The following is an 11,846-nucleotide window of genomic DNA, read 5'->3' as shown; positions in this document are numbered from 1 at the left end:
CGCCAGCCAGCCGGCCGCCCCGCACGACCCCGGCCCCAGGCCCTAGACCCCCGCCCGGCCCTGGCCCCACAGGACACGCCCCCCCCCTCACACGGCACGGCAATCCTGGTGCCACCGCCGGCGGCGTGCCCACTCTCTCCCGGCCATTGCGCCCCGCCCCCCGCCAGGCCCCGGCCCACCCCTAGGCCCCGCCCCGTCCCCTCCCGCAGCACAGCGCGCGGGCTCGGGGGCGGGGCTGATACCGCCCGGGTCTCGCGACACCGCGGCCGCGCGCGAGTTCTCGGGCCGCCGTGGGAAGCGACGCGGACGCAGCGACTGGGCGCTTCCGCAAAAATGGCGGCGGCGGCGGGCGGCTCGCGGATGGTGGCCTGGGGCGAAAGGCTGCTGCGCGGGTTGGCTGCCGGCCGGCGGGCCTGGCCAAGCTCCGGGCCCGTGGCGGCGGCAGTGGTCGGCGTGGCCCTGGCGGGAGCAGGAGCAGCGTGGTACCACGGCCGCGTGAATATGGCAGCGCCCCAGGGCGGCCTCACCGTGGTAGCCCAGGTACGGGACGGGCCCCGTCCGGCAGCCCCGCCGCGCCCCTCAGTCCTCGGACACCCGGCGGGTGGAGGGTGCGGGTGAGGAGTGGGGGGCTGGGGCGGCCCCCGGCAGCCTGCGCCGCGGACCCGCGGGGACGGTGGGGGCGTGTTCCGTGCGCCCGGGCCCGCAGCTGCGCCCCGTGGTCCAGCGGTCCTGACAGGTGACCTTTTTAATAATAAAAGAGGCAGTCGGCTGGTCGATGTTTGCCAGGTTTGATGGTCAACCGTCAGGAACACTATCACATGTCGTAAACCTTCATGCTTCCGCGGACTCTGAGTACCACGCAAAAGACGTTTCTTTTTAAACTACCATGTATGAAAGTAAAGGTCATGTTCCCTGGTTCAGTATCAAATTGTCACGCAAAACATTTGAACATTTGAAAAAGAGTACTACTTTTTAAATATTTAAAGGACATTTTGATTCTTTTAAGTTTGTGTGTGAATATTTTGGAAAATTAAAAGCAGTATTCTTTTTCTGTTTGTTAGATTTACATTATGCCTTTCTAAGTGCCTTGAGTTCTGAAAAACTCAGCGGTCAGATACAACAAAAGAGAGGAAAGCAGGCCTTGTGAGTTAAAGGATTGACATACAGTATTTTTACTTGTATTAAATTAAGATGCCACAAAGTTAAAACGGGCAATAACTCTCCCCCCATTCTCATACCATTTCTGATTACAGGTGGAAGGATCTATCTAACGGTGTCTTATAGTATTTTTGTTCATTTTGTGTCAAGCAATTCAGTTTATTATCCATCTTTGGTTTCTCTGCCTCTGTTCTCAACCACTTAATTCATCCTGTTTAGTTAATCTTCCCAAGAGTATCACTTTAACCACATAACGTACACTTCTTCAGAAACCATTAGTGCCTCGTGCTCCTAGGATAAAATCCACATTTTTAAATTTTGTCATGCAGAGCCACCTGTAGTCACGCTCTGACCTAGCGCTACTCAGACACACCTTCTATCAAAGGGGTTCACTCCATGTGCCCAGAAATGGCTTCAGTTTTACCCCCTCAGCAATTTGTAGATTCCGGGTTCAGTCCATCTGTGTCACTGTGTTTTTGTGGCCCACTGCTAGCCTGTTTGTGTTTTCAGTTCCTGACGGGGCACTAAAACTTTACACCAGTGTGGTGTTTTGCATTCTCCCCAGCTCCCTTCCCTCTCTGCAACCTTTGGTACTTTCAGCCCAGCTAAAGTAATACAGAAACCATTGTATTATCAATAGGTTTACAAGGTCTGTTGACACAGCATCTGCTTGATCTGCTGTTGGACCACTTTTATTAAAACAGTGGTTTTTGTCCTTTTGCCACCCCGGTGGACTTGAAGATGACCTCACCTTCCTCTAAGCAGCAGTGGCTGAATACAGCAGGAATTGAGGGGCCTGTAATTTGAAAACCCCCTCCACCTCACTGACTGGGGTAACATTTCCCTAAGAGGGGGCCTGTCAATCCCGCCACCGCCCCCGCCGTCAGCACCACCGCCGCTTTGGAGTCATGTGTGCATGGTCGAGAACTACTGAGATAGGTGTGCTCTTGATACACTTTTATGTATTATATAGTTATTTTACTTAGCATTGTAAGGTGGTAGTCTTCCTGACATGGACTTAATAATAGTGATGATATCCTTCATTTTCAGTCATCACAGTAAGTGATTTTTCCAATAAAAATAGTGAATTTATACTCACTGACTCATACACTTTTCAGATTTCCATTGTGACCGGTGCTTGCATTTGTGAGGGTCAGTCAGGAATTAAGGGTAGAAATCAAGCTTATGAAACAGCAGATATGTTGGCATTTCCCTTCTTTCTTTCTTTCTTCTTTCCACAATTATTGAAGTGCTACCTCTGTGCCAGGCAGTATGCAAGGAGTGGGGAATTCAAGACACGGTTCAAGTGCTTAGTTTAGAGCGGGGGCAATTTTAATACAGGGCGATAGGGGTGGTAAGTGCTGGGTGCTCTGGGGGCACCTGGAAGAGCCCCTCCCACACGCCTGGGTTCCTGAGCAATGACCTGTAAACTGACGCCTGTGGGATGAATGGAGTTTGCTGGGCAAAGAGAAGGGGAGGCATACTGCACGCAAGGGAACAGTGTTGCAAAGGTCTGGAGGGAGGAGCTGGACTCAGGAGGGTGAGAGCTGTGCAAGATGAGGTCCAGAGCAGGTAGGGGCGGCAGGGAATCAGGTCATGAAGAAAGTTTTATCCTGAGGACAGCAGGGAGCCATCAAAGGGCTTCTTAACCTTCATGGTGCCCCAAGAATACAGGCATAGAGTTCAGGGAGTCTTTTAATTTAAATAGAAAAAGATTACATTTTTGTTTTCATTGACCTATAACTTAACATTTTCTTCAATTGTGAATGTAGGCAACTAGCTACAGAAGTATTAACAGTAACCAACAGATCAACCTCAGATCTTTTCCTATTCTGATACAGTTGTTAGAGATATCTCAAAGTATCACTTCTTTGAAATTACAGTGCTTATTAAACATGCCACCATATCATGTTATTTAACGCGTAAATCGAGAATTACACACATTACTATATTGCAGATTTGACTTGGACCTTTGGAAAGAGTATGGAGACTTTAGTGAAGGGAATGGATTGAAAGTGAGGTCGGGAGCTGTTGAAATAATTCAGGAGAGAGTTGGTGATGGCTAAATTAGTGGATGAATTTGAAAGAAATTTAGAAGATAAATTTGCAGAGTCTAAGTTGCAGGAGTCTTATGTAAAATGTAATTGTATTGTTTCAGAAAATATACAGGTTCTCCCCCACTATCCAAAAGTAGAGCGTTCCTATGAAACCTCTTGTAAGCCGAAATGGCATAAAGTGAAGGAGCAGTTAGGACACGTCTTGCTAACGGATGCATAAAATAAATGGAGATGAAGTACAGATGCTCACAGACACAGTTCAGAGTGCTGGCATCTGATGCTGAGATGCTTAGTCCCCAGGGCCGCTCTTGCTGCCTCGGCTGTGCGCTGCCCCTGTAACGGCTCTCTGGAAAACAAAGGCTGAGCACTTTTTTCGGTTTTTGCCTTTTTTCGTAAAAGTGAAAATCTTCTTCAGGTTTCTTTGGGTTAGCGGAAGCGGGTACTGTGTAAGTCTTTGGTGAATTTGGTGAAAGCGAAGTGGCCTGAAGCGGGAGATCCCTACAGGAGTCCTGAACAAGTGATTACATCTGGACAACAACATATAGCTCCTACAGATATCCTTTAGGGCATGACTTGCTTTAGAGCATGTCAGCCTGTCAGTTACGTGTATGTAAGCTGCTTCCTCTGAAACACTTAAGTATATTTGAAAACTGTTTTAGATTTTAGTATTACTCTCTTTAAGTATTATTATATTTGATTCTGGCATAGTAAAATCAGATAAGAAATGATAGAGTCTATTATTCCAGTCCATTCTGCTTTAAAAGGATAGCTGCATTCTTAATAAACCTTGATATATTTAAAAAATACAGAAAGTTATTTCATGGAGAAACAGGAGCTCTAGAGTTTTCAAGTTGCAGTGGCAAAATAATTTTCTTCCTGCAGGAATTTCAATACTATGTAAAAGGTTTTTTGCTATTACTGTATTTTGTTATTGCAAGCTAGAAATAATATATTGGTAATGTAAAAACTGATGAAAACAAACATCTCCATATTACTAAGTAAATCCTCAATGGCATGTAAGATCAGACTTAAAAGTAAAGCTTTTCTGAATCATTTTGATATTATAAATCCTTGTAAATAAGGCCTAAAACTGAGGGCGGGGGAAGTAAAGAGAAAACCATAAAGCCAAAGTTAAATGCATTACAGTTTGCAGGTGACAGCAGTGATAATATTTTATTTGTTCTTATTGATTTGTTGAATGAGTATTTCATTTATTCTCTAAATCTTTATAATTTTTGGCCTTACATTAATTTTCGAATTATATGTGATATTGAATATATGTTTCCCTGACTTCATAATAGGATTTTTTTGGTTTGCTTTTTAATGAAAAATTTGTCCACCATGTTTAAGGTAAAATTGTTTTGTATAACCTAGTCTATAATACTGTATAAATGGTTTTTATTCTAAATAAATCCAAATTTTTTATTCTGTAGATTCATAAGTATCAGATTCCCTTTGATATGTTTATTTATATTTGTATTTATAAATCCTTGGAAGCGTTTCTTAACATTTAATTCATTTTTCTTTTCTTTTGTAGAACTTATCACTCCCTGAAATTATTTTATCTACTTGTTTATTTTGTCTCCCCCAGAAGAATGGCCTCTTATCTTTTTCATCTCTATATTCTTGGTGCCTGAAACATTCACAGTCACACAATGGCACATAATAAATGTTTATCCAAAGAGTAAATAAATGAACTGCACTATGTAATGAAGTGACCTTGTCTAACTTTGGTTTGATTAGTCTTTGTAGAAATAATAGGCAGGCAGTTTCTAGAAATGTTCAGAATCAGCTCAGTTACTAAATGTCCTATGTATACTCAATTGCACACTTAGAGTCATAGAGACATATGCCATTTTCCCAGTAGGAAACCTAAGTAAGTAAGAAACCTTGTTCTTTTCTGCTATATCTCAAGAGCCTAGAAAAGAGTCTTGTGCATAGTAGGCGTGCTAAGTATTTATTGAATGGGTAAATAAATTGATGAAATCTATAATGAAACAATAATTGGTATACCTTTGTCTCAAAAGTTTAAAGGTGGGTCCATTTCACCTATTACTGTGTATGATATTTAATTTTTAATTCATATTGTTAATGTTTATATCTGTCTTTATGCAGCAAGCTTTTGTCCTGAGCTATCACATTAAAATATCAGAATAAATTTTAGAATAAAATAAATTGCATTTTCATTCCAATCATTGGGATTCTTCAACTTGTAAACCTCAAGCCAATTAAATTATTTTTAAATTTGGAAAATAATCCTGACATATGGCTAAAACCAACTGTATTAATAGACACTGTATTTTGATATTGTAGTTAAATGTATGACACACACTTTGTGTAGTATTGGTTACACTGACTAAAGATTTAAATACAACAAGGTCTGTCTGTTAACAACTGGCTGAATTCCTCTTGGGGGAGAATGGTTTGGGTTTGCATGGCCAGTGTTTGCCGTGAAGAGTAAGGACGTGAGTGTGGCTCAGGCTCCACGGGTGAGGGCAGGCTGCTTGCCTGAGGGCAGGAGAATTTGGAGCACGCAGGCAAGTCTGGGCGTAGAAACGGAAGGGAGAGAGGGGCGCAGGACTGGAAAGGGTGTGTTCTCTTACAACCTGTTGATCTCCCCACCTCCCACCCAGTCTGAAGTCTGGTATATTTTCAGGGCTTGGGCAGAGTTACACACGGCTCCTGTGGTTTAAGCAGAGGCGGCATCGGATGGAGCGATGCCCAGGAGAGGCGGCTGGAGAATGCAGGCCCTCCCGTTCCCAGGTTTTTAGCAGCACTCCTGGAAGGGGTTTTTGTTTTGTTTATCCTTCAGTTTTATTGAGGTGTACTGTATATATTCAAGGTGTACAGCTTGATGTTTTCTTTGTGTAACAGAGATCATCAGCACAGTCAAGCTAATTAGCATCCATCACCTCATGAAGTTACCACTGGGGGGGGGGGCGTGGGGGGGGGTGGTTGGTGAGAACACTTAAGATCTACTCTCCTGGTAGACCTCAAGCATATGATACAGTATTGTATGTATGGTGTATATGTATAGTCTTCGTGCTGTCCATTAGATCTCCAGGACTTATTCATCCTGCATAACTGACACTTCTACCCTTTGATCAGCATCTCCCCATGCCCCAGCCTCTGGCAACCACCACTCTACTTCATTCTTCTGTGAGCTTGACTCTTCACATTTCACAGATGAGTGAGCCATGTAGTATCTGTCTGTCTGTATCTGGCTTATTTCACTGAGCATAATGTCCTCTAGGTTCATCCATGTTACAAATGGCAGAATTTCCTTTTTCAAGGCTGAATAGTGTTCCATCTTGTGGGTAAGGGTGTGTATCAATATTGTCTTTATCCATTATCTGCTGATGCAAACAGGTTCTTTCCATAGCTTGGCTCTTGTGAATAAAGCTGCAGTGGCCCTGGGAGTGCAGATGTCTCTTAGAGATAGCGATTTCACTTCCTTTAGATACATACCCAGAAGCAGGACTGCTGGATCATATGGTAGTTGTAGTGTTAATTTTTTGAGGGATTTTCCTCAGTGGCTTCACCAATTTCCACTCCCCAACAGTCCATGAGGGTTGCCATTTCTCCACATCCTCACCAGCACTTATCTCTTGTCTATTTGATAATAGCCATTCTGACAGGTGGGAGGTGATACCTCATTGTGGTTCTGATTTGCATTTCCCTGATGATTCGTGATTGTCAGCACTGTTTCATATATCTGTTGGCCTTTTGTATGTCTTCTTTTTAAAAATGCTAATCAGATCCTTTTCCCATTCTTTAATCAGGGTTTTTTTGTTTTGTTTTTTGTTTTTTTGCCATCGACTTGAGTTCCCTGTACATTTTGGATGTTAATCTCTTATCAGATGCATGGTTTGTAAATATTTTCTCCCATTCCATAGGTTGTCTTTCACTCTGTTGATTGTTTCCTTTGCTGTGCAGAAGCTTTTTAGTTTGATGTAGTCTTGAGAATTTTTGCTTTTGTTCCCTGTGTTTTTGGTGTCACAGCCAAAAAAAAAAAAGTTATTGCCCAGACCAATGTCAAGAAGCTTTCCCTGTATTTTCATCTCATAGTTTTACTGTTTTGGTTCTTACATTTAAGTCTTTAACCCATTTTGAGTTAATATTTGTATAAGGTGTGAGATGAGGGTCCAATTCATTCTTCTGCATGTGGCTGTCCAGTTTTCCCAACACCATTTTTTGAAGAGACTATCCTTTGCCCATTGTGTGTTCTAGGCACCCTTATTGAAGATCAGTTGACTGTAAATGCATGAATTTACTTCTCGTCTCTTTTTCTGTTCCATTGGTCTGTATTATCTGTTTTTATGCCAGTACCACACTTTTCAGCACCTGCTACTTCTGGTTTTATTACTGTAGGTTTGTAATAGATTTTGAAATCAGGAAGTGTGATGCCTCCAGATTTGTTCTCCTCACTCAAGATTGCTTTGACTCTTCAGGGTCTTTTGTGGTTCCATATGAATTTTAGGATTTTTTTTTCTATTTCCATAAAAAATGTCATTGAGATTTTGATAGGGATTGCTTCGAATCTGTAACTCACTTAAGTCTGTTGCTACTGAGAGGGTGAGGACAGACAGTTGAGCTTTGAGTGTGGCAGTAGGGGAGTTGCTGGTAACCTTGACAAAAGGCATTTCAGTGAAATACTGGGGGCAAATTTAATTGGAATGTGTTGAGGAGAGACTGAAGTGAGGAAGCAAAGAAAGCGAATAGAGATGGTTCTTTCTAGAAGTGTTGCTGTAAAAGAGATACTGGCTGGGAGAATGATATAATACGGAGGCAAAAATTGGTCCAGCTCTGTGGGGGTGATTATAGGTGGAAGTCTTTGAGGAAGGAGGTTACCTGGAGTCAGACCCCAGGTAGAGATTGGGCTTTGAGACTAACAAGTTTTCCTCCTTCATCCTGACAGGAGTGAAAGCAAAGGGCATGGTTAACCCTAGCAGCTGGCTGTAGACAGGAGACCCTGATGGTGAGCTGCTCTGGAAAACTAGGAGGTAGAATCAGGGAAACGTGGGGGGGGGGTCGGAAGGGTCAGAACAGTAATGACTGCTGCCGGAGAGAAAACCCAGAGAGGGAAGGGGCGACGGGTTAACGTGTTCATGAAGAACGAGAGCTTCGAGACAGTAGTTAGGATGAATATAGGATCAATGGCCACAAACTTCTGATGGCTTGCTTTTGGTGAGTTTTTCCAATGTAGCTAAAAAACATTACCTAACAAATTATTTTTAAGAAGCCTTGGGCTTCCCTGGTGGCACAGTGGTTAAGAATATGCCTGCCAGTGAAGCGGACACGGGTTCGAGTCCTGGTCCGGGAAGATCCCACACGCCGTGGAGCAACTAAGCCCGTGCGCCACAACTACTGAGCCTGCGCTCTAGAGCCCGCGAGCCACAACTTCTGAGCCCACATGCTGCAACTGCTGAAGCCCATGCACCTAGAGCCCGTGCTCTGCAACAAGAGAAGCCACCGCAATGAGAAGCTCACACACCTCAACGAAGAGAAGCCCCTGCTTGCCACAACTAGAGAAAGCCCGCACACGGCAATGAAGATCCAATGCAGCTGAAGATTAATTAATTTTTTTTTTTTTTTTTTTTTTTTTTTTTTTTGTCGTATGGGGGCCTCTCAAGGGTCTTTTGTGGTTCCATATGAATTTTAGGATTTTTTTTTCTATTTCCATAAAAAATGTCATTGAGATTTTGATAGGGATTGCTTCGAATCTGTAACTCACTTAAGTCTGTTGCTACTGAGAGGGTGAGGACAAACAGTTGAGCTTTGAGTGTGGCAGTAGGGGAGTTGCTGGTAACCTTGACAAAAGGCATTTCAGTGAAATACTGGGGGCAAGTTTAATTGGAATGTGTTGAGGAGAGACTGAAGTGAGGAAGCAAAGAAAGCGAATAGAGATGGTTCTTTCTAGAAGTGTTGCTGTAAAAGAGATACTGGCTGGGAGAATGATATAATACGGAGGCAAAAATTGGTCCAGCTCTGTGGGGGTGATTATAGGTGGAAGTCTTTGAGGAAGGAGGTTACCTGGAGTCAGACCCCAGGTAGAGATTGGGCTTTGAGACTAACAAGTTTTCCTCCTTCATCCTGACAGGAGTGAAAGCAAAGGGCATGGTTAACCCTAGCAGCTGGCTGTAGACAGGAGACCCTGATGGTGAGCTGCTCTGGAAAACTAGGAGGTAGAATCAGGGAAACGTGGGGGGGGGGTCGGAAGGGTCAGAACAGTAATGACTGCTGCCGGAGAGAAAACCCAGAGAGGGAAGGGGCGACGGGTTAACGTGTTCATGAAGAACGAGAGCTTCGAGACAGTAGTTAGGATGAATATAGGATCAATGGCCACAAACTTCTGATGGCTTGCTTTTGGTGAGTTTTTCCAATGTAGCTAAAAAACATTACCTAACAAATTATTTTTAAGAAGCCTTGGGCTTCCCTGGTGGCACAGTGGTTAAGAATATGCCTGCCAGTGAAGCGGACACGGGTTCGAGTCCTGGTCCGGGAAGATCCCACACGCCGTGGAGCAACTAAGCCCGTGCGCCACAACTACTGAGCCTGCGCTCTAGAGCCCGCGAGCCACAACTACTGAGCCCACATGCTGCAACTGCTGAAGCCCATGCACCTAGAGCCCGTGCTCTGCAACAAGAGAAGCCACCGCAATGAGAAGCTCACACACCTCAACGAAGAGAAGCCCCTGCTTGCCACAACTAGAGAAAGCCCGCACACGGCAATGAAGATCCAATGCAGCTGAAGATTAATTAATTTTTTTTTTTTTTTTTTTTTTTTTTTTTTTTTGTCGTATGTGGGCCTCTCACTGTTGTGGCCTCTCCCGTTGCGGAGCACAGGCTCCGGACGCGCAGGCTCAGCCGCCATGGCTCACGGGCCCAGCCGCTCCACGGCATGTGGGATCTTCCCGGACCGGGGCACGAACCCGTGTCCCCTGCATCGGCGGAGGATTCTCAACCACTGCGCCACCAGGGAAGCCCAATTAATTATTTTTAATGTCTAAAACAAAAGAAGCTTTGGTATTATGAGTTCAATGAGAAGAATATATTGCATCGTGGCATTAAATTTTAAAATTCTAAAATAGTAAGAGAACATCAAATATGGTGTTTCTTTGATATTATTTAAATTCACATTTTGAACTCATATTTTGTGAGTACAACCTGACTAAAAAAATGGTGGTCACAAATTTTAAATAAATAAAAGCAAGGAATGTGGATCATCATGTTTAAATAGTCAAGCAGAAATATGTTAACTGGGAAAGCGATTTTGCAAGTGTCATTAGATGCAGGACTCTCTTTTTCTATTGCATATCAATGAGTATTTTAAAAGCTCAAATAATGTATTTAATGAGATAGAACTATTTTAATTTGCTATAAGAGCCCTAAACAATTCATAAAATTAAGTTGGCATTGCTTTCTTTTGTTTCGAGTTGTCTGAGTATATTTGTGGTCATTATTTTTGTGAAAAGGGGAGGAAAGGACATTCGTAAGACATTAGCAAGAGTAAAACAATATATATTGGAGTCTGCTTGGTTGGAGTGTATTTGTGTGCAGTGCATTGGGTTTAATGATAGTACATTTAAAATTGGTATGCCAAGGGCAATGAACTTTATAGCAACATACAGAAGTTTAATAACCGTGAAACATTGTAAGCCTAATGAAGACTAAAGCTTTCTTGCAGCGGTACAGCAAGAATGCAAAGAAGTTTTTATACTTTATTGCCTCAGGTAAAAATGTCTGTAGAAACACATAAGTGATGACAAAGCTTTGATGTTGTTAAACCCAAATGGAAGTCAAAAATCAAAGTGTGTAAATGGCCAGATTATGAAAAAAAAGATGACAAAGTTATACCCTCTAATTAGATGTAATTTGTGCTTTTGGCATAGCTATTTGTCCTGCATGAATGAGAGGTTGTCTTACTTTCCTTCCTTGTGTGATAGGACACTCTTTCTGTATCTTACTGCAAATCTGTGGAGGTGCTTTTTGGGGAGGGGGGACAAGGGGGCCAAGAAGGGAAGAAAAACAAATTGTAATGTAAAAGCAGAAGCATTTTTTAATCTGTCCTTTTGCAATTTATGTAGCTGAACCTGAGTAAAAAACTACTATTTACTCTTATTCTATAAAGCATATGTTCTGGTAGATAATGCATTCAAATTAATGCTTTTGTTACCGTGAGTTTTGGAGTTTTATGAATTATAACAGTGCATAAACATATCCTAAGCCATCAGTAGTAGCAGTATATGAATTTAAAATTTACAGTTTAAAAAGTGGTAAATATTTGGTAAAGTAAGCCATAGCAGATATCTTCTCTTAATGTGCTCTCCATAAAAAAGATTGTTAAATGTTTGCGATTATAAATGATTTCAATATAGAAATAATACTTAATGGATCCTATATTTAAGCACAGCCTGGTCTATATAGAAACTTTTCACGGACATCTGTGAAAGTTTCATGAATGTGTGGTATGCAGAATAAAAGTTGTGATTACTCTCCATTAAGAAATACAGCCTTGGACTTCCCTGGTGGCACAGTGGTTGAGAATCCGCCTGCCGATGCAGGGGACACGGGTTCGTGCCCCGGTCCGGGAAGATCCCATATGCCGCGGAGCAGCTAGGCCCGTGAGCCG

General features: G+C 42.9%; 1 protein-coding gene across 2 annotated transcripts in view; it reads left to right on the top strand.

Moving 5' to 3' along the window:
• The first annotated feature begins 297 nt into the window (after positions 1-297).
• MICU2 (mitochondrial calcium uptake 2) overlaps positions 298-11,846 on the top strand; it is a 90,524-nt gene continuing 78,975 nt past the window's right edge. For both annotated transcript variants that reach the window (XM_024125897.3, XM_024125896.3), the window contains exon 1: positions 298-540. In XM_024125897.3, coding sequence (XP_023981665.1) covers positions 334-540 — 207 coding nt within the window. In that variant the 5' untranslated portion in view covers positions 298-333. The remainder of the gene's footprint in view (positions 541-11,846) is intronic.

Source organism: Physeter macrocephalus, chromosome 13 (assembly GCF_002837175.3).
Source record: "Physeter macrocephalus isolate SW-GA chromosome 13, ASM283717v5, whole genome shotgun sequence".
Lineage (NCBI taxonomy): Eukaryota > Metazoa > Chordata > Mammalia > Artiodactyla > Physeteridae > Physeter > Physeter macrocephalus.
The sequence above is the reverse complement of the archived record's forward strand: the minus strand, read 5'-3'. Positions and strand labels throughout refer to the sequence as shown.